Here is a 22614-nt window from a genome sequence, read left to right as displayed (position 1 = left end):
GGGCTTTACTCCGGCACACAAACACACAAGTCACATGTGCATGCACACACATACACAAACCTACACACTCTTAAATTTTTTTAAAATACGTGTTAATCACCTACTCACGTGTGTGTGTGTGTGTGTGTGTCTGTGTGTCTGTGTGTGTGTGTGTGTGTGTGTGTCTGTGTGTCTGTGTGTCTGTGTCTGTGTGTGTGTCTGTGTGTGTGTGTGGTCCTTTGTATTGGTGTGAGCAGGAGCAGGTGGAGAGGGTTCTCCAGAAGCAGGTGTCAATGCAGGAGATGTTTGACAAGCGGAGGGTCAGCCTGAAGAAGCTCGCCGCCAAGCAGACGAGGCCCGTCCAGCCCGTGGCCCCGCGCCCAGAGACCCTTCCCAAGTCGCCCATCTCCTCACCAGGTGAGATACACTAACAGAGATACACCTCACCTTCCCCAAATCACCAGGTGAGATATAGCCTCACCAAATCACCCATCTCCTCGCCAGGTGAGGTATACTAACAGACATGCACCTCACCTTCCCCAAATTACCCATGTCCTCACTGTGTAAGGTACATTACAGATACACCTTACCCAGCCCAAATTACCCATGTCTTCACCAGGTCAGGCACATCTTCACCACCTTCCTAAATCCACACACCTGGTTCAGAAATCCAGTCATTTCCCAACCCAACCCTGCCCCATCTGGCTGTCTTCCACTAATGTCCTGTGCTCTTTTCACTATCCTCTGAAATACAAGCTTAAGAAGACCCAAAATATACTTCACCTCATCTCTTGCCAAGTTCTCTCAAGTCCTCAGTGTTCTCACAATGCTAAAATGACCAAACTGCTAAACTGATCTTGCCTTGTCTAAAATCATCACCCTGGTTTTCCCTGGTGAGGCTCCCATTCTCTCCCTTCAAACTTAGCGTGTCCTCTGCTGTCCTTAGCAGAGGACAAATGATGGTGCTGTCTGTTCAGCTTCAGAAAGGCCAGCCTTTTGCTTGTTGCTACCAGCCACGTGCATCGGATGCAAGTCATTAGTGGGTGTGTCATGGACAACTTGTTGACGTTTATCAAAGAATGTTGGCGTCATTAGTATAGCGATAAGGCTCTGCTGCTGGCCACCCATGGAGGGGATGGGGGCTGGTTGGGACTATATTGTTCAAATCCTCATATCCCCCCCTTTAAGAGACTGTCAACATATTTGACATGCTGCCCCAATTCAGCCCCTTTATCTCCCTCCCTCTCTCTCTTTCTCTCTTTCTCTCTCTTTCTTTCTCTCTCTCTCTCTCTCTCTCTCTCTCTCTCTCTCTCTCTCTCTCTCTCTCTCTCTCTCTCTCTCTCTCTCTCACACACACACACACACACACACACACACACACACACACACACACACGCGCGCGCGCACACGCACACGCACACACACACACACACACACACACACACACACACAATGATACATCACCTCTAAAACACTACCATATGCTTTGTTACATATGCAGCCCACACTCACACTCACCACACATCATCTGCAATGTCAGAGCTCACGTGCAACTGCAGCTCCTGCTGGATGCACACAAAAGACTGCAAACATGAGAAACATAACATGCAGTTCCACTACGCCACCTGGTGGTGATGGGAAGAGTTACACTTGTGTTTATATGGAAGACACATTTTGCGTACCACAATGTATTCCAGTTGCATGGTGATACTTGTGTAGTTGTGTTATTTGTGTGGTGTTAATTGAATCAATTCATACATTGTTTTTTTTAATTAATGTATCATGTTTGTGCACTAACAGCTCACAGAAGCCAAGAGAAAGAAGGCTCCGATGCAGAGATCATCAGTGGCTGTAAGAAAGTGAGTATCCTGAGTCTATCTACTTTCTGTTATGCCTAGAATAACCCTGTGTGAAATGTGCTACTATCCTATGGAAATAGACTAAACTGGTGCTTTCAGAAAGGGTTTCTTTTTAACTTAATTCCAGTCAAAATGTCATTCTCACCTAGTCGTTATTGAATCAGGTTTGTTTTTGCTAAACGGCTTCTTTGGGAGAAGAGGGATCCCATTCTTACTGGTGTCCTTGTTTGTTTGTGTGATTCTAGGACCCCAGCCTGCCCAATGGGACCAACAGCAGACCTCCATCTCTATCAGAGGAGGAGGAGAACCTGGCTGTGCTCCGGCGGTAAGCAGGGGATGTTTTGGGGTTTAATAATTTAATATTAATTTCACGTGCATACATAGAAATAGAAACGAAATGGTACTAAAAAAACCAAACATTTTTTTTTCACTGTGTGTGTGTGCGCTTGTGTGTGTGTGTGTGTGCGTGTGCGTGTGCGTGTGCGTGTGTGTGTACCGTAGGCATGTGATGAACGAGCTGCTGGAGACAGAGAGAGCGTATGTGGAGGAGCTGCTGTGTGTCCTACAGGTGAGACAACGCAGCAAAACCACAAACAAAACCTCAAAATATGTTCATTCATGTGTCAAGAATCATTAGAATAATGAAGTTTCACTTTTTCAATGATTTAATAATTTAAATTCATGTTTCTCAATGGGGACGGTACAGCCACCCAGAGGGGCATTGGTGAGCCCTAGGGCGGCGTTGAGGTGGATACAGTTGAGAGGGGGCGGTGCTCAGTTGTCATTGGGGGCATTAGTCTATTACATATTTGTAACACTAAGGGGGCGTTGGCAGGCTTATGATGAAGTCAAGGGGGCGCTGGGAGGCTTAGTATGAGGCCCAGGGTGCGTTTGTTGAAATAAGGTTGAGAAATTTGTAATCATTGTCTAAATCATTGTATTCATTGAAATGGATTTGCATGTGTGTATATATATATAGTTACACTATGTGCTGCTGTATGCATAACTATATAACTAACATGTACTGAACTATGTATGTTTTTGTGTCTCAGGGCTATGCAGCAGAGATGGACAACCCTACCATGGCACACCTCATGCCCAACGCCCTGGTCAACAAGAAGGACATCCTGTTCGGCAACATGCCCGAGATCTACCAGTTCCACAAACGGTACGTAAGGCCCGGGCAGCCCTTGTGTACTGTGTAACCCTGAGGAAGGTATTTGACCAAAAATCTTGGCAATTTAAAGAACAAAAAGATATAAGTGTGCAGACATTTTTGTTTCAATTGTTTGTCTGTATACCAAGTTTTGTCAGAGGACGCGCTCAACTTCTTGAAAAAAATGAATGTCTTTGGGTGCGCGATAAAAGGTAGAAGGAAAATCTGCACTCACAAACTAAGTCTCATTATTTATTTGGACATGGTGGTAATCTATAAATAAATAATGAGACTTAGTTTGTGAGTGCGGATTTTTCTTCTTTCAGTTATCTGTATACCAACCTCTGATCCAACAGCTCTGCATCACGTGTGGTCACGTCTTGGTTTGCTTTAGTTATGTAATAAGCATTGTAGACTGCCTAGAGTGACTGGAAAATAAGCAGCTTGTGATTGATCAGATAGAAATGGTTTATATTTATAACATTTTATGACTGATGCCATCTGACTATTATGTTTAAAGCATGCATGTTTAATGCATGCATGTCTCTTACACTTGTTTATTTGTTTGTTCTCTCAGGACGTTTCTTCGGGAGTTGGAGGCGTACACGGATTGTCCTGAACTTGTGGGCCGCTGCTTTCTGGAGAGAGTGAGTTGGCAGTCAGGTTTAATGGGTCATTGTAGTTATCACTGCCACTCAGATTTTACGTTCAGACTAACCTTTTGTTGCACTAATAACAAGAAATAGTAGGTTGTGTTGCACTCCAGTGACACCAAAGGGACAGGGACACATAATTTAGTGTTACTGCTTTGTGAATAGTGTGACTGTAATACTGTAGGACATGGTATTGACTACAACAGTGCTGATTATTGACAATCAGGGAAGAAATGGAAACAGCACCTTAGACACAAATAACGTGCCAATAATATGACATACTATTGGCTTAGCAGTGTACAAGGTGGATAACAAAAACAAATGTAAATGTTTGTTAAACGTTGGCAAACCAGTCATTTCCTCTTGTGTGTGTGTGTTTCTCAGATGACAGATCTGCAGATCTACGAGAAGTACTGCCAGAACAAGCCCCGCTCAGAAAGCCTCTGGAGGCAATGCTCTGACTGTGCCTTCTTCCAGGTAAACCTTCAACCACTATCCTCCCCTCATATTACAAATGACCAACATGTATTGTCCATTATTGCTACGTTTTATTATTATATTGCTGTATTTTAATTTGAAGTCCACAGGAAAAGTATTTGCCGTATAAGCGAATACTGTTACTATCCAATTCATCCGACCTTTTTCAGGTCAAGTAAACTTTACCTGAAGAAGGTCGGATGACCGAAACGTTGTATTAAAGTTTGTTGGTGGAATGGACAGTGTGCAGGATTTCTTTACACTTGAATGGCAACCCCACTGGGATAATATCCTACGCACCTGCCCAACTACAGAGGTGTGCAAAAGCGTCCTCTTGAACTATTCAATTCATGAAATTAGTATGTTAACTGTTAATGCGCAGTTTTCCCATTGTTATGTGAAGTCCCTTGTGTCCGTAACCACATGCGGTTCCACCTACTACTTTGGGAATCAGATCGATTAGATAATACAAATGCTGAATACAGTTGATGATTGGACAAAATACACTTGCTTAAGATACACCTTTTACTAATGACATCTAGTACTTCCCATTCTTTGTTGTTTATTCTGTGTCTTCTCTGGTCCGCCTGTAGGAATGCCAAAAGAAGTTGGAACACAAGTTGGGCTTGGACTCATACCTGCTGAAGCCGGTACAGAGGATCACCAAGTACCAACTCTTACTAAAGGTCTGTTCACAACCATGCAATAATGCCAAATAGTGCTGTGGTCAACAATCTAACAAGTCAACATACTGCTGTATTTTTCTTCACATACTCAAAATATGTTATTATTGAGATCAGCTTATTCGGCTACTTAGTGGTTTGTGGGATGTTCGCCTCTCATGCCCACATGTGAAATGGATGTTTGTCTTGCTGCTTGCCTGCTGCAGGAGCTGTTGAAGTACAGCAGGAGTTGTGAAGGATCAGAAGATCTGCAGGAGGCCCTGACGTCCATATTAGGCATCCTGAAGGCCGTCAATGACTCCATGCACCTCATCGCCATCACAGGATACGAGGTTAGTAGTACCGTCATCATGGATTTAATTATTTCAATTTCAGGAATATCAGCCTTGATGATAAAAAAACAGAATGTGGATGCGTAACTTCAACTATTTTAATTTAATTTATACCACGGCAGTCTGGAATTTGAAGGTGTGTTTGCATACAGTATTTCATTGCATATCTAATCAAGCCTCTCATCATTAACACGCTCTTCGTGCAGGGCAACATGAGTGAGCTGGGCCGTCTGCTGATGCAGGGTTCCTTCAACGTGTGGACGGAGCACAAGAAGGGTCACGCCAAGGTGAAGGACCTGGCGCGCTTCAAGCCCATGCAGAGGCACCTCTTCCTGCACGAGAAGGCCCTGCTCTTCTGCAAGAGGCGCGAGGAGAACGGCGAGGGCTACGAGAAGGCCCCCTCGTACAGCTTCAAGCACTCGCTCAGCGTAAGGATGCCACTTTTTTCAGTCTGTTCTTCATTTTTTTTAAGTGTGTTTTGGGGGCTTTTGGGTTTTTTGTCATGACAGGACAGTGTGAGAGGAGACAGGAAATGTGTATGAGAGAGATATGGGGTAGGGCTAGAAATGACCCCTGCCGGACTCGAAGCGGAAAACTCATGGGCATGCAAGCCCAAATGTGGGGGGGTCTAGCATACTGTGCCACAGGGCCCCCAATTTATTTCATTCTTTGAGGTGTGATAAATGGGCAACTTTTGGATTGAGGCTCCCCCAATAACTATGAATATGTAGAGCATGTTGGCACTAGGGCCTACTTCAGGCAACTCCACAGGCCGACAAGGATTGTCCTTATTATAAAAATCCTTTATTAATCCATGGGCATTGTTACAAAGATAAAACTGCCAACCGGTTTCCACCCGCACTGGGTCTTCATCAGGGCGTAAACATTACACCCTGATGAAGACCCAGTGCGGGTTGAAACCGGTGGTTTCAATGCCCATGGTTTAATAAAAAGATTTTTATACTAAGGACAATCCTTGTCGGCCTGTGGAGTTGCCTGAAGTCGGTCCTAGTGCCAACACGCTCTAAATAAAAGGACTTTAGTCTTCTCACTTCAAGAGCACCCATAGTTTGGAGTTTACGAAGTTTTCTGTTTGAACTATGAATATGTGTTTCTGTGTGCCTGCAACAGATGAGTGCAGTAGGTATTACGGAGAATGCCAAAGGAGACAACAAGAAGTTTGAAATCTGGGCCAACTCCAGAGAAGAGGTCTACATTGTGCAGGTGAGCCATAACAGACACAATAACAGTATTTATCATTTGCCAACTTACAATCAATATACAGGTACAGAGGATGGACAACAAAGTTAAGTAGTGCGAAAAGAGATACAATCGCAGTGCAATTCTAAATGGATTTTTATTATAGGGTATTGGTTACAGTCCCTGGAGCAATGTGGGGTTAGGTAACTTGCTCAAGGGCACTTCAGCCATGGATAGAATTTAGGGAGAAGTAAGGATGGGATTCGAACCTGCAACCCTGTGATCTACAGTCTAACTACCTCACCCTTACACCACGGCCGGATAATACAGTGTGAAATAACAGTGGAGCAGAGAACATGCCTTATACTGCAAAACTCTTCTGTGTCACTTGTTCTCAATGCAAATAATCTACACATCTTTTTGTTTGTATGTCTGTACCTGTCCTTGCCCTCTTCCATTGTACAAGCTGGGCAAGAGGGCAAGGACATGTACGGACATACAGTACAAAAAGATGTGTAGATTATTTGCGAGTTGGTGTGAGGCTCACTCAAGTTATAGCCTGCCCTCTGCCTATGGCACAGCTGCGGTGGGTGACAGGAGAATATACATGTGTTTAGAAAATCCAGAATGACACCATGACGCTGCATGTTCTGTTATCTTCAGGCTCAAACGACAGACATCAAAACAACCTGGGTGAACGAGATAAGAAAGGTTCTGACAGAACAGCTGAAGGCTTGCCGAGGTAAGTGTGTGGGTGTTTGTGTGTGTGTGTGCGTGCGTGCGTGCGTGTGTGCGTGTGTGCGTGTGTGTGTGTGTGCGTGTGTGTGTGTGTGTGTGCGTGTGTGTGTGTCACAGATGATCCTGTCAGCATGCCAGATCACCACAAAAACAACCTGAAAAAAACTGACGCTGCTGTTTCCTAGAAATGTCTATGTATGTTGTGTAAATCATGATGAAATGACCCATGTCTCTCCCTCGTATCTTCTTTGTAGATGCAATTCAACAGAAGGCTTCTGACCAGGTTTCCCCTGTGCCTGCCAGCAACAATGGCTCTATCAGCTTAAGGTTTGGCATTTGAACTGATTTAACGCCCTCTTTCAGCTACAGCCTTAAACAAGGCTTTAAAGCCCTATTCACATTTCTTCAGGGATCCTTTATATATTATCAAATAAAGCCCAGTATTTTCAATGTATTATTGGTAATTGTAATTCTATGCTTAATATTTTGTGCATTTGTGTTACATTTGTCTTCATTTTATTCTCAACAGCCCTTTCAAGAACAGCCAGAAAAGCCTAAAGAAGGGAGAAGAGAAGAAGGCTGAGGTTGTAGTGGCTGACAGCAACACCGGCTCTTCCCCTAAGCCCACAGACAAGACTAAAGGTTTGTAGTCATGAAAGAGACTTGTTAGACACAGAATATGGAGTATATTTGAGAAAGTAGGTTCATAAAAACCAACAGGTGTCCATAGTTCGAAATACAAGATTCTCTGAGCCTCTGATGAAGACTCCATACTCTGCAAAGACATTAAAATGGTAAGCTTAGAGGTTACCAATATATCGCTGTGTCCAAATCACGTGGGAGAGCAAAGCCCTAGTGGTAGGCCTGAGGACAAACTGCTTTTGCAGCTCTTGCAAGCGAGCTCCTTCTGTTCTGTCAATCCGCTAAGAAGCTACAGCTTCAACAAGCTCTCCCGACTGTACCTTGTGTCCCTGTCCTAGAATTCTTGCCCTCCCTTCCTGCCTTCTTCCTCCCAAAAGCTGAACAGCTGTGACTGTGGCTGAATCTCAAATGGTGCACTTGTGCACTTTAGTGTTCATGTTTCAGTGTGTATGCCGTATTAGTTGCGCACTGAAACATAGTGCCCGAAGTGCACAAGTGCGCCATTTGAGATCCAGCCTGTGTGTTTTGTTCCTCCTTTCCCCTGCTTTCACTTATTGTGTCTTCTTCATCCTTACCTCCCTCCCTTCCTCCCTCCCTTCCTCCCTCCCTTTCTTACCCTTTGCTTGTGGTATCCTTCTTTCCTTCCTGCCTCTCCCCGTCAACTGCGATTCGTAGAAGAGACGGTCACCAGTCCCACCACAGACAGAGCCGCAGCTGCTAAAAAACGTTTTACCCTCCAGGGATTCAGCAACCTCAAGAGTCAGAAAGGTAGAACTTACTTGCATGTCCGTCCGCTCATCTCATCAGTACCATTTGTCCAGCCACAGTGTCAGTACCTTCTGGAACTTACTTTACTTTAGGGGCAGCGTTTTAGTAGTGATCAGTGGGCCATGAATGAGGAATCCAGAATCTTGGGACTGTCAGAATGTACCAAGTTGGTTTCTGACACCACAAGGCCTCACTGTAATGCAAAAGCTAAAAGCTAAACACACAGTCTTTTTCCAACCGTAAAATAGTGGATTTAAAATTGTTTCCAGTTATTCAACATATAACAGTAAAAGGCACTCCGTGGTCAACAACCTCGCTAAGCAAGTTCAAAGTATTGGAATGTTTCTGTAGTTCTTCATGAGACCATTCCACTTCCCATGGGCAACTCAACAGGAAAACTAATTTGTGTTGCTTTAATGGTAGCAGGCCATGCTCAGATGATGTGCAGGAATACTAAAGGGAAATGTGGTATATGCCTTTTCGACAAAAGTCTCTTATCTCCACAAGAAGAGGAAGGTCAAATCCTACCTGAAAAACCCATGTGGTGCTTTGTGGCCTGTGGTGTAACAGGTTTTAGACTATCTTGTTGCCCATTGAGTTCATAATGCCTGTGCCAGCTATAGTGACTCTAAAGGCAGGTAGCCATGAGAATCTACAGGATATCCCTTATTATAGATTACGTCCCATCTAACATTGTCATTGTCACATGCAGTATATCTAGATGATATCATTGTTTATCTCAAGCGACAGTTGGAACTGTAACTCTACTATTCTCTTCTGGCTTTCATGTTGTATTCACCACTCTTCCTTCCTGATCCCGGGTTTCTTCTTGTGCCACCATTTTCTTTCTTGTCTTGATGGGTTGCCTTTCTCTCCCTTTTTCTTTCCCTTTTTCCTCCCACGTTTCCCTCTTCTCTCTCTTTCTTGCAATCTCTCTCTCTCTCTCTCTCTCTCTCTCTCTCTCTCTCTCTCTCTCTCTCTCTCTCTCTCTCTCTCTCTCTCTCTCTCTCTCTCTCTCTCTCTTTCTGTTCCCTGCTCCCTCACCACCACCAGGATCTCCCCCTAGTCCTGACCACAAAACCAAACGGCATGAGATTAAGAGTGACCCAACTCCATTTGGCTTTAGAGGTATAATCTCCCTTCATAGTTTCCCTCCCTTGCCTGCTCTCCAGAAGTGTCAATCCCGGGTCCAGAACATTAAAAAAGGGCTGCACTTTCCTTCTAACACAGATCACATATTTGAATCATTGATCTACCTGCCTTGAATACTTTTTATTATTGTGATCAGCTGATTCAGAGCCGGTTGGATTGAATTTCTGGCAAGGATTTTAAGTTCTGAACCTGGAATTGACCCATCTGCTTGTTCCCTCAAGTTTCCCTCCACCACAGGCTGACAAACTGGGTTTGAGAAAGTAGAAGTCCTGCCAGGTGTTCCTTCTGCCTTTACTCCCAACACAGGTGTATTCACTAATTAGCTGATCTTAACTGACTGAAGTGGTCTGCTAATTGGAATCAGCTGGTTTGGATAATTGGTCAGAACAAATAAATGGCACGAGTTCCACTTTATGAACTGGGGGTGTCTGCCTCTATGTTAAACACTTAAGAAGAGAAGGAAGCCGCTGCTCCAAAAAAACACTCCAATCACATTGTATTTGGTGTGACGATGTTGAATGATTTTTTTCCCACGTATGCGTTAATGGGAGTGATGTGCATTCTAAAGCATGTGTCAAGATGTCATTATTTTCATTTTAAAACACTATGCCATGTAATACCATTTCTTCCACAGATTCCATTCATCCATGCATCATTTTGGTTCTCTGTAACTGATTGCCTTATCCTGAGTTGTGAATGATGAGTGAATGAGTGTGAGCGATTAAGAATGAGAGAGGGAGTAAATATAGCATCACTGAAGTGAGGGACAGTTACTGTAACGGAATGCACTGAACTGAATGCATACGTCACATTTATTATATATATATATATATATATATATATATATATATATATATATATAAACTTGACTTGAATCGGGGTCCCTGTGGGCATGCAAGCCCAAATGTGGGGGGCTTAACGCACTGCGCCACAGCGCCCCCCATCCCCCATATGTGACATTGCAGACATTACAATAAGCATCAATCTGTGACTCACTGTAAACCCATGTCACTGTGACCATGGCTGAAGGAGTTCAGACTAACTGGCGATTGATGACTAACCACGACCAAGCATGCATGAATGAGTGAGATGAGGCTGGTACTGTAGATTATAAAAGGGTTCAGTTAGGGTGTGTAAGGAACTGCGTAAGTGGGTGAGGGACCTGATGAGTGTGTTGGAGGAAGTGAATGACAGCTGGTGACACACCTTAACTCAGGGATTGTTAGGGAAATAATTTAAGATGACTGAATATGAGTATCAGTTTGCATGTGTGTGTTTGTGTGTGAGACTAGGACTGTGCAGGTGTTTGAGTGTGGGGCACACAGACAGAAAAAAAGGAAGACCAGGAGAAAGACACATGGTCTGAGTTTAGAAGGTGATAAGAGTTTGTAAGAGTGTGGTCTGGCCACGTGTGTGATGGCTGCTTCTTCTACTCTTACCAGACACAGGTCCGCCTGTTACCCTGAGCCGGGTACGATGGCTGAGCACCTCTAGCCTCCTGCAGGCAAAGAGGAGAGGTAACCCCAACTGACCCCCCTCCCCCCCCCCCCAACCCCAGCCTACAATGTAGAAATTAAACTGCCCTGGAATAACCCTCTATTTTGCCAGTGTGTGTGGAACCTCTTCAAGTTCTCTGAGGAACCTATAGGGTAACCTGTAATATTAGGTGATTGGAAGAGCCATAAGATTTCTTTGAAGGTTCCTCAAAGACAACCATCGCATTCGTCCTAGACTCAATTTAATGCCAATAGGTTCCACTGAGAACTTTTGGAGGTTCCCCCTCAGTTGCAACTGAAGATTCTTAGGGGAACTTCTTAATTTTCACATTGTGCCTGCCCCCCCTCCCCTCCCTGCCTGCTCTGATCTGATCTGGGTGCTTTGGACTTCTGTGCCCCCTCACTTATTGCTCTGGAATGCATCTTGACAAAAACCTCCTCCCACTCTCCTCACTGACAGGAATGAAAAAAATGTGTATGGAGGTATTCAGATGAATTGAGTGTTGTTCACCACACACACTTTCCCCTTACCTTGTCTGTGAGTGATTTATCCCTGTTAAGTGCTCGGTTTTGGTGTTGGTTAATTGGTTGGTTGAATGGACCTACATTTTGTGTTTTTTCAATTCTGCGTGTGCGTGTGCGTGTGTGTGTGTGTGTGTGCGTGTGAGTGTGTGTGTGTGTGTGTGTGTGCGTGTGCGTGTGTGTGTGTGTGTGCGTGTGCGTGTGTGTGTTTCGGCACGTATCTCAAAAATATTACAATAAATCACTTCAAATCTAATAGAGGTGTGCTTAAGATGTGTGGTTGTTGATTGTTTTACTGGTATTCTGCATGATTTCCTTGGTCTTGGTTGTGGTGCAGTGTTCTTTTGCTATTGGCTTAACCACTGTAGCCAAATGGCTCTTGTTAAGTGAATGCTTTGTGGTATCACACAATCCATCACAATCACTCAGAATTCAAAACACATTGCCGTATCAGTTTTCGGGTTTTTGAACACTAACCTTGATTCCATTTTAATCACTGTATTCCGACAGTTCTGCTTTGGTTTTAATCACAGGATTCCGTAATTTCTTGTAAAATCTACACTACTTTCATTTCATTTTCTTTGCTCGTTTTGTTTTGTTTTATGACTAATGAAAAAACAGAGGCAGTGACTCCACTGATTCCTATGGAGCCCTTTAAGTAACATGAAGTAACAAAAAAATGAGTGCAATAGAAACCTTCTTGTGCACATCTGGTACATTACAGAGCGCTTTTGCGCTCTTTTTTAAATTATTATTTAAAAAGTAATTAAATCCTTTAGTGGGCTCCATAGGTCTCCTCGTGGCTTGTTGCATAGCTCCTCGCCGTGCCACCATTGCTAACTTCTTGTCTTCAATGTCTGCTTATCCCCTCCCCAATCTACCCTGTCTGTCTCCAGGCTGGGCCAAGGCATCGCTCTCCATGGATGCCTCTGAGGAGCAGGATGGGTACTCCAGCGCTGAGGACCCCCTGAACTCTGACCCTGAGGATGACGGCGGCAAAAAACTGGTAAGTGGCCGCCAGAATCTGCATTGATACGTAGTAATGAATTTAAATGGTTGAATGGGATTTAAAGGCTCTTATTATTAAGTTCACCCGCTTTGATTTGGGAGAGCTAATGAGCTTCAACATACCATTGCAAGACTATACATAGGATAAAAATGCCTTAAAAGATATTTTTGAGCCTTTTAAAGGTACACTGTGCAGGAAATGGTCAAAAAAGGTACTGCAACTATGCTGCTCATTGAAGCTGGGCTGCCTATGGCCAAATTTGATATTTACATGAAATTTTACTAAGTAATAAACAAATATTTCCTAGTATGATCCAAGTAGAGTCATTTTTGCAGCTAAAAAGGGCTATTTTTGGAAATTCAAAATGGCGGACCATGGAGAAGATCCCCCTTTTCATGTATGAAAAGTGCATTTTTTCCAGTCATAATGAATACATAGAATTTGATGATGGTGGTAAGTATTCATGAAAAAGGTAACATTAGTGGATGGGCAGCATGAATTCTGGAAATAAACAACTAAAAATCTCACACAGTGTCCCTTTAAGCCTTTATTCAGACTGGACAGTTTGAGAGTAGGACAGGAAATGAGTGGGAGAGGGATGGGGAAGGATCGCGAAATGACCTTTGACTGGAATTGAACCTGGGTCCCCGGCCTTAGCCTTTTTAGCCAAAGCCAATGCCACAGGATTTAATTTGTCAGTAAAGGTTGACCATATGAAATATAACCATCATTGAGTTCCTGTATATGTATTGATACATGAATTAATTCTGAATATGTGTTTGTGCTGTGAAGGCTCCTGGCAAGTATGTGGTGGTGTCGGACTATGAGAAGGGAGGTGCCCAGGACCTGACTGTGAAGAGTGGAGACACGGTGCAACTGGTGAAGGAGGGAGACGATGGACAATGGTAAGCCATGTAATATCATAACTCGAAATGACCATCAAAAATCATAAACCAAGCTTTATTTCAAGGGACCTTTAATTGCAATGTACTTACTTATTGGGTACAATGGAATAACATGCAAGTACAACTGTAGTACATTATTACATTGTTATTACACTACACATGTATTTTTGTGTATTTACATACCAAAGGTATTTTGGGCCTCAGTTTAGCCCTTTGCCTCCCTGGAATAATTCATCACTTTTGCAAAGTATTATAAAAACCACTTCATTGTGCATTATGGTCATTATTGTCATTATGATATGTAGTTACGGTACACAAAATATTTGATGTAATAACATGTACCACAGTTGTACATAGCCTACATGTTATTACACCAGTACCTAATGAAAAAGTACACTGTAATTAAAGGCCCCTTAAAATAAAGTGTTACCTAGTCTAAAAAAATTTTTAGTTTTGGAATGCTGTGTTTGCACTATTCATACCTTCGAGATGTAATGCTCAATTCCTTTCTTTTGTGTTATTCAGGTTTGTGAAAAACCTGAAGACCAACAGAGAAGGCTGGGTACCTGCTGCTAATCTCCTTACGTTAATCGGAGAGTCAAAATCATCACAGTCTCTCACAAGCTCAGGTATGGTGCACCAGTTAGAAATATAATTTTCTTCTAAAGTTTTGGATTGTTTATTTGCAATTCTTATGCAAACTCTGACTCATTCTTGCTACTCTTTTTGTCTCTATGTGCCTGCCTGTGTGTGCGTGTGCGTGTGCGCCTGTGCACGTGCGCGCGTGCCTGTGCCTGTGCCTGTGTGTGTGTGTGTGTGTGTGTGTGTGTGTGTGTGTGTGTGTGTGTGTGTGTGTGTGTGTGTGTGTGTGTGTGTGTGTGTGTGTGTGTGTGTGTGTGTGTGTGTGTGTGTGTGTGTGTGTGTGCGTCCATGTGTGTGTGTGTGCGTGTGCATGCAAGTAAGTAATGTGTAAGTAATGTATGTGTGTGTGAGTGCCCACAAGCGCAAAGTGTGCTTGCGCACGCGCGCGCGCGTGTATGTGTATGTGTATGTGTGGGTGTGGGTGTGGGTGTGTATGTGTTAGTGGGTGTGTGCGTGTGCACGTCTTTACTTCTGTGAAATGCAATCCTAACTCGGCCTGTGTCTTTGCTTTGCTGCAGAGGGAAGCGGCTCAGGCAACCTGAGTACCTCGTCCAGCTGCAGTGAGACCTACACAAGCTACTCTGACATCAAGCCCTAGTGATCCTGCCCACATCCTGCTCTATAGCACACCCTTGTGGCCCAGCCCCCACACTGCACCGCACTGTACTGCACTGTAGCGCCCTCGTGTGGTGGGCTGGGGTGTGTGCATCTGTCAACTCCCTGCAGTAGAGGACATCGCAGATTCATTTTCATCTCTTGCTCTTCTTGATGTGACTGGAGTTCCGAGTTCACAGTCTCTTTCGTGTTGGACTCAAGAAAAAAGGGACGAGCGCAGGGAAAGAGAGTAATAGAATAACTCTATCCATCTCAAGAGATGAATTTTCCTGAAAAGTATTTGTTTTCCAGATGCTGGTTTCACTGGTTCATGTTTAATTTCCTTCATACTATAATAAAAAAATATTTTTTTAAAAAGCGGTCAGCTGCGAAACAAGGAATGCACATGTAAACGCTCACTCTGTCAGAATGGAGTAAGGGCTTCCGCACACCGGCTCCGACAAAGTGCTGAGCCCTGTTGGGCAAAAGTTCGATTTCATTGTGTTCAATAGAACCCCACATACTGTCGCCGATGTCGGATAGCAATTAGAGACAAGTTCTATTTTGTCTGCGCCGCCCATTTACTATCAATTCTATGTTCACGTAAAATTGGGTTTTGGGGTCCGAACTATGTCCGAAGTAAAGTGCGCCACAGTGCTGTCGGAGCCAATGTGCGGCCGGCCTAAGAGTCTCTTAAGTGTTACTATGATAATGAGTGCAGATGAAGGCTGAACCCCCCCGAAATGTTCACTGTTTTTCCACTACATAGCACACTATGCAGGAAACACTCGTCCTCATGTAGGGGACGAGTGAACATTTTGGACACGTATTAACTCTTTGTCTGTCCTCAGTATGTACAGAAAATCCACTATATTCCACTTCAGAGGGGGGGACACTGCGACTATGTGTCATGTCAGATGAAAAGCCCATTGGGAAACTCCAACTCTCATTGTCATTGTGACACAGCACTCCACAGCACACAAGTGAACACTGCACACTGCACACAACGAAATTGCATTTATGCCTCACCCGTGCAAGGGGGCAGCCCTCAGTGGCGCCCAATGGGGAGCAGTGCTGTGGGACGGTACCATGCTCAGGGTACCTCAGTCATGGAGGAGGATGGGGGAGAGCATTGGTTGATTACTCCCCCCACCAACCTGGCGGGTCGGGAGTTGAACCGGCAACCTCTGGGATGCAAGTCTGACGCCCTAACTGCTCACCCATGACTGCCCATGCTCACCCATGACTGCCCATATAGATATAGATGTTTGACATCTTTGACCCATCGTTCAGTATTGAGTATGACTTTTACATTAAAAACAAAATACAAACTAGAGCTCTATTGCCAATGTATGTAATATGTGGAGACACTTGTGCATTATTGAACACTGAAACGACTGTTGAGTCATGGTCAGTCTGTCATTGTTGATGAAACTACTGTGAAGAGTCTCTGTTTCTTGTATGTATTGATGATAAAAACTGGTGTAAAGTTTAAATTATTTACTGCAATAATGATGAATTTTTGTACAGATATTTTGAATTTTACCTCATTTTACTCATGACATTATATATTATATATATATATTGTATATTCAGATCTCAATGATTATGTTCTCATGAATCATTGTCTTGCATTTATTATCTGTAGAGTTTTATTATTTACGTTGTACATGTTTATTCCATGTGTTCATGTCTGCACATACACTTTTACTGTCTGTACAAATTATTTTTTCATACAAATCCCACCATTTTATTAAAAAAATCACAATGGGGAAATTCACAATGTATTATATTAAGAAGACTTTCCTAAACAACCTGAGCATGCACAAACAATCTATTTTACATTACAGGAAGGTTTTGTTTTTAAATTTTAATGATTGTTAATATACTAAGCCCTATGAAAACAATAAAACCATCTTGAGGCATTTCTGAAAGACATTTAGTCAGCCAGAAGAGTTTTTAACCAATCAAGTGAAATATGATTTTGAAAACATTGAGTTTATTTTGTCATCAGATTTCAAATCACAATTCCTGGATTTGGATTTTTTTTTTCACTTGGAGATATAGTGTTGATGTAATGTACCACACTTAATGCTGCACAGTGTCGCATGTGTCCTTTTTTTTTCAGTGTCACTCAGCCCACATAATGCTTCTGCTATTCTCAATGATTCATTATGTCTGTGTATATGTGTAAATATGTATTTAAGACATTCAGATGTATGGAAAGAAATTAAACTCGAATAAAGTCCACAGAAACATTATGACTGATATCTAAATGTTGTCCGACCTTTGTCTCCTCATAAAATTGTTTTACACACACATTTCCGCCGCACACACATTTTATTTTTAACATCTGTGTTCTTTCATGTTTTTGGCCCAGTGACAAGGTTATGTAATAAACAAAATTTTCATATAATAATGGAAATGTAGCCCACTTTGTAACATTTATCCAGCATCAATAATTAATTTGTTGTCCATAAAACATAGCCCAAGTTAGTAAGACGATCATTCAAGAAAAGAAAAAAAGGAAACGGAAAAAAGTCATTATGATCCTTTGTTGTCAGATCTAGATACAAATGTTAGGTCTAGATTGCTCAAGGCAATAAACCTCCATTTTAATTCCTTCATCCAATAAGGACACATTGTTATAGGCTACTGTAGGCCTATCATGCAATGTAGAATTTTAAAAGGGCAACTATTCTTTACTTTTGGATTTCATTTGGAATAATAGCCCAATCTGGCACCCTTGTGCACTCGCAGCTTCTTTAGTAGCAGTGTGATATCAACTTGACTGTGAGGCCTAAAATGTCTCATCCGGGTACTCTGAGGCACCGCCCCACTGCAAAGAGCACCAATGGGCGGCAGATGACATTACCGATTCAGAGACCATCATGTTCGAGGCCTGAAGTCCTCCCTTGACGTAGCTAGCTCAGAGTCTGACTCACTGCAAGAGAAATTCTGTACTGCCTTCTTAAAAGATTCCGCACTGTTTAATTCGCGCAAACACACATTCCTCTGACGTTTAGCCCAGCGTACACACCGCTGGCGTGACCAGAAAACGCAGCTCGGTTACATTGAGACAGGGTACCAAGCAAGAGATCCGAGGGGAAAGATACAGCGTATACATTTGCACTGTAAGTATCAAGCTTTGGTTGACAATATGGGAATCAAAACTTGACGGACCAAATCGACTCTTGGTTCATTAAAGTAGCTAATGGTGTCCTTGACATTGTTTCAAACTTGGATCGAGTGGACGTAAATATGCTAGCTAGCTGGCTAACTCAATAAAGACAATGTGTTTTTGACAGTCTGTATCTTTGCTGTCGATGATAAATGTTAGATTGGCGCATGTCAAACGTCAATTCTATCATTTTGGCATAGCTAAATTGCAGCTAGCTAGCTGCTCATAACTCAGGCGGGGTGTCTGTCTGTCCCGTCTGTGTTGCTACTGCTACATGGGCGAAGAATTGACGCTTAATTCGCCTTTAACTAGCTGCCAAGCTAGCAGCCTTGCTAGGTCTTATTGTGATCTTTTTCGCCCGAGCTGTGAAATGCAAGTACCGCCCTGTGTCATGCTCTTCCCAACGTCAGCTAGCTCGCTAGCTCAGTCTTTTGTCCGCATTGTTTGTGTTGCTTTGCGTGGAGTTGGGCGAACAGAGGCCTTGCAGTAAACAGGTGATTAGCTCGAAGGCTAGCAACATCTATGGACCAACTCGGTAATGCGCTATCCAGCCAAAGTAATCTCCGAAAAAGCTCTGTTCCGTGACAAGAAATTCCAGTGGTCTCGTGTCTGACCTTGATCAAAAATCAAGCTCAATCACACTGTTCAGTTACCGCACACTGCTTACATATTCCGGTGCGATTGTCATGTAGGTGATTTTTCTGTCTAAAGGCACAAAGATTGTCTCATTGTTTGCGTTTGTACAACACACAGGCCCAGCAAGTGGCGTTATCTCGCGCACTTGATTCTATGATAGTTCTGCACCTTTGGCTTGCGACATACGTTCTAGATTCAACTTTCAATCGACCCGTGGCAGGCTCAGGCACGGGTGACTTGTTTATAATCCTACATGGTCTGTGTGAGTTAGTTTTCCTTCCTCTCTTATTTATTTTGTTCACTAAGTTGTTCGGAGGCTTGTGTTGCCTCGGTGCAACTTCTGAATGACGTGGGTGTGTCGTCTTTTGGTGCAAGTGTCAGTAGTGTGTGACAGGCTGTGATGGGTGGATGCCTTGCTGCACCCTTGGACCTCTTGACTCGTAAGCTCTGACTCAGCCGCAGCTCACCTGGAGCAATTTGGCTCCGTCTGTAGTAGAGCTATGAGTAAAGGGACCTGCGAAGTATAGCAGGTAATGTAAGGTGATGTTTGTAGGAAGGAACAGTCTCTGGCTCGGTCCATGTCACAGAATTTACAGGAAGAGGGAGGATTTTTGTTTCATGTGGACTGTGAAATGAGGTCATTAAGTTTGTATCCATTTGTAAACATTCACGCGCCGACTTGGTGGTTTATGATGGATAGTGAATGTAATTGATGGTTCGCAAACCGGATGTCGAGTATTAGGCTACTATGTAGGCTACCTTGCTATTATGTGTAGAAATGACTTTATTGTGTTTATTTATTTTCTGTCTGGTTGAATTCAAAGATGAAGGGAAGAATCCTCCGTTGCCAACAGTCCAGCACACTGATATTATCTCTGCTTTGAAACTCTTTTTGGAGACCGTCCACCTTTGTCATCCGGAGACAAACCCACATTGTTGTGGTCTATTGTGAATTTGTAGGCATTGCTACATGGTTAATCATAGCTTTGCCGTATGCGGTTATTTGTTGTCATATGATGCTAGGGTTGGTCGGCTTATGTTGATGAGTAAGTCAAGAAAACCTGTCACATCTCATATATTGTCATACCTCAGTGAAAATTAAAAGATGAGCCGTTGTAATTACATTACATTATCAGAGTTATTGATAAGATTATCAAATCACAACCTAATGCTTCATATCAGTATGACTTACAGCAGTGTATAAATGGGAAAACGTCTTACATCTCATTCATATAACATCACTTGAAATCATGTATTTTTTCCTGTTTTATTTGCATCAGCATTATTGATAAGACAGCCAAATCACAGCCTAACATTGCCTACCAGAAAGTCCTGTAGCTTTGACAGCCGTGTAAGGTGGGAAGTATTGGCAAGGTTTTTTTTTCTCCTCCTTTTCTCCCCTCACTTGCTTATGCTGTTGGTTTCGCAATGTCAAGGGACCTTGATGCAGTGCTGCTCAGGAGTCCAGTTTTTTTTTTGACTATTTTCTTGAGTTTGGGTTTAATGCATTTGGAGTCAGGCCCTCAGCAGCTAGCAAGCAGAGGTGTGTAAAGTAGACGTACTGGTACTGTGCTCAGGATGTGAGTAGAGTAGAGTAACTTTATTTATTACAACATTAGTAGAACGATTTTGCATTGTTGCAGCAGCTATGTAATATCACATCATTAATGTTGTAATTACATAAGTATTACACATTTATTACTTTATATATCTTTGCTAGCTAGCAAGCAGCAGAGAGCTGCGATCAAAGTGTCACACACAGTCTCCGCATAGAGAGAGGTGGGTTGGGTGGGGGGTTGAGCTGAGAATGAATCCTTGTGGAAGGATTACAGGTCACAAGTTGGCTTCTCTCTCTCTCTCTCTCTCTCTCTCTCTCTCTCTCTCTCTCTCTCTCTCTCTCTCTCTCTCTCTCTCTCTCTCTCTCTCTCTCCGTCAAACGCTCCTTCATTCTGTCTGTCTGTCTCTCTCCTCTCTCTCTCTCTGTATTTTCCTTCTCACTCCCTCCCTCTCCCTCTCTCTCTTTCTCTTAAGACGAAGTTGCTAGAGGCTCCTCCACCACTCCACTCCACTTCACATCAGAACTTTTGCCACAAGTGTTGTCGTCGTGTTGGCAAAAGAGATTTAGTGTCCCAGGCGACAGGGCAGGGATGACTTCTCAAACACTCCAAACACACCAGCCACTTGCCACTTCAGTTGTCTCTGAGTCCTCCTCCTCACATACCGTAAAAGGACAGGAGGAATCAAGCAACAGTCACTTGGGTCCTAATATATTCTTTAGCACTGTCAGAGTGTGTTTTGTAGTGGCATTGTTTGAATGGCCCAGAATATTTTAAATGAAAGAAAACATCTTTGGAGATAAAACTTGTACACCTTGCATGGCAGCCTTTAAAGCTGGTGTGATTGAATTTGTCTGCCTTTTCAGTGTCCCATCATTTGATTGGTTATCTTCACTCATTGTCAGGCTTTTTTTTATTTATCATTTGTGCGTGAACTAGTTATCCAGGAACTTTTGAATAGACCCTCTTGAGCCAATAAATAAATTGTTAAACAATATGATGGACCTTGTAAGACTTGAAGTACAATATGATACAAGAAGAGGGATTCAGAAAAAATCCATGAGGTTGTAATGTCTAGATCTATTTGCTTTGCCATCAGTCTGACTGTGGCAGGGAAGAAGCTATTAGAAATTGTAAACTAACTAACTAAATTTAAATAAACTATGATCATGAACATGATGGCCTTCGAAGGGCTGTCCGATTGTGTTTTTGCCAATGTAAGGCGTTCAATGTAAACAAGTTGAGCTACTCTGGAGAGCATCCGAATGCCACTGTGTGAAGGATGCGGTCCATTTACCATGATGTTTATAGGGCGCAGTGTTGCATTGACATGCGGCATAGACCTAATGGTTTTAAACTGACAATTTTGATTCCGATTCCTTCCTGGTTTACATTCCCCAGCTGGAACAGGGTGCGCATGTTTCAATGTGAAGTGTTCCAGGGACTCTGCGGAGTGTTGGAATAACTCTGTGCTATTTAAATGCCGTCCATTCACCCTCGGGGCTGTAACTTCCGACATATGGCTCCATAGTTCAAAACTTTTCCTTTTAGTGCCTTTTTGTGATGGGGATAATGACGATGCGACAGGAAAGTGTTGGGAGGGGGGGGATGAGTTCGGGTTGGGAAATAACCCAGGCCGAATTCGAACCCGGGTCCCCATGGGGGCAGTCGTGGCTCAGTGGTTAGAGCACTGGACTGGCAACCCAAGGGTTCCCGGTTCAATGCCCGACTGGACCACGGCTGAAGTGCCCTTGAGCAAGGCACCTAACCCCCACACTACTCCCCGGGCACCGCTCAGCAGGCAGCCCACTGCTACGGACTAGTGGGTGTACTTCAATGTGATTCACTAGTCCAAATGGGATAAAGTGCAGAGAAAGAATTTCCCCTAGGGGACCAAAATTGGCTCCAATTGGCTCCAATTGGCTACTTACTTATGTATGGTGCAGGTGCTCTCAGGCACCCTTCAACTGAACTACTGGGACTTCTTCACCGACCATTCCGGTGCTGATTCTGTTTATTTCCCCTTTGTCTCCATTTGCGCAGACAGTGAGGAGAGGACGCTCCTGCCAACATGCCACTCTTTGGTAAGTCCCACAAGAGTCCCACGGACATCGTGAAGACTCTGAAGGACAACCTGGCCATCCTGGTGAAGCAGGACAAGAAGACAGACAAGGTGAGGACCGCACGGCAGCAAGTCCAAATATTGAAACTATTGACTCATACACAACTGAAATATTGACCCATTATTCACTTACCTTTGTTTCTGTGGAAGACTTTGTCCCTAGCTGTTTTTTTTTTCTTTTCTTCTTGAGCACAACACTTTTCATTGCTCATGAATGAAAATGTATGAGTATATGACAACACAACAACACCTTGTTGTTTTGGGGACTAGAACGGTCCAACTCTCATTATGTGGTGAAGTTTGACCGACAAG

The 22614-nt window shown here is 43.3% G+C and overlaps 2 protein-coding genes across 8 annotated transcripts in view; both read left to right on the top strand.

Moving 5' to 3' along the window:
- Positions 1–15721, top strand: part of mcf2la (mcf.2 cell line derived transforming sequence-like a) — a 110378-nt gene extending 94657 nt beyond the window's left edge. For 4 of the 6 annotated variants that reach the window (XM_063212146.1, XM_063212150.1, XM_063212148.1 and 1 more), the window contains exons 13-31: positions 237–396; positions 1780–1838; positions 2084–2163; positions 2340–2406; positions 2891–3006; positions 3572–3641; positions 4032–4124; positions 4718–4810; positions 5014–5139; positions 5346–5567; positions 6271–6363; positions 7003–7081; positions 7332–7404; positions 7607–7719; positions 8395–8487; positions 12554–12663; positions 13459–13571; positions 14097–14200; positions 14732–15721. In XM_063212146.1, the coding sequence (XP_063068216.1) occupies positions 237–396; positions 1780–1838; positions 2084–2163; positions 2340–2406; positions 2891–3006; positions 3572–3641; positions 4032–4124; positions 4718–4810; positions 5014–5139; positions 5346–5567; positions 6271–6363; positions 7003–7081; positions 7332–7404; positions 7607–7719; positions 8395–8487; positions 12554–12663; positions 13459–13571; positions 14097–14200; positions 14732–14811 (1944 nt within the window). In that variant the 3' untranslated portion in view covers positions 14812–15721. Of the gene's footprint in view, positions 1–236; positions 397–1779; positions 1839–2083; positions 2164–2339; positions 2407–2890; positions 3007–3571; positions 3642–4031; positions 4125–4717; positions 4811–5013; positions 5140–5345; positions 5568–6270; positions 6364–7002; positions 7082–7331; positions 7405–7606; positions 7720–8394; positions 8488–11081; positions 11157–12553; positions 12664–13458; positions 13572–14096; positions 14201–14731 lie in introns of all 6 variants that reach the window. The other 2 variants (XM_063212147.1, XM_063212151.1) reach the window with 2 other exon arrangements.
- Positions 15722–17693: 1972 nt separating this feature from the next.
- The window catches only part of cab39l (calcium binding protein 39-like), an 18420-nt gene continuing 13499 nt past the window's right edge, over positions 17694–22614 (top strand). Inside the window, exons 1-2 of one of the 2 annotated variants that reach the window (XM_063212145.1) lie at positions 17694–17941; positions 22228–22353. In XM_063212145.1, coding sequence (XP_063068215.1) covers positions 22252–22353 — 102 coding nt within the window. In that variant the 5' untranslated portion in view covers positions 17694–17941; positions 22228–22251. Of the gene's footprint in view, positions 17942–22223; positions 22354–22614 lie in introns of both variants that reach the window. The other variant, XM_063212144.1, reaches the window with a different exon arrangement.

Source organism: Engraulis encrasicolus, chromosome 12 (genome assembly GCF_034702125.1).
Source record: "Engraulis encrasicolus isolate BLACKSEA-1 chromosome 12, IST_EnEncr_1.0, whole genome shotgun sequence".
Classification (NCBI taxonomy): domain Eukaryota; kingdom Metazoa; phylum Chordata; class Actinopteri; order Clupeiformes; family Engraulidae; genus Engraulis; species Engraulis encrasicolus.
Note: the sequence above shows the minus strand (reverse complement) of the source record. Positions and strands in the feature narration are given on the sequence as shown.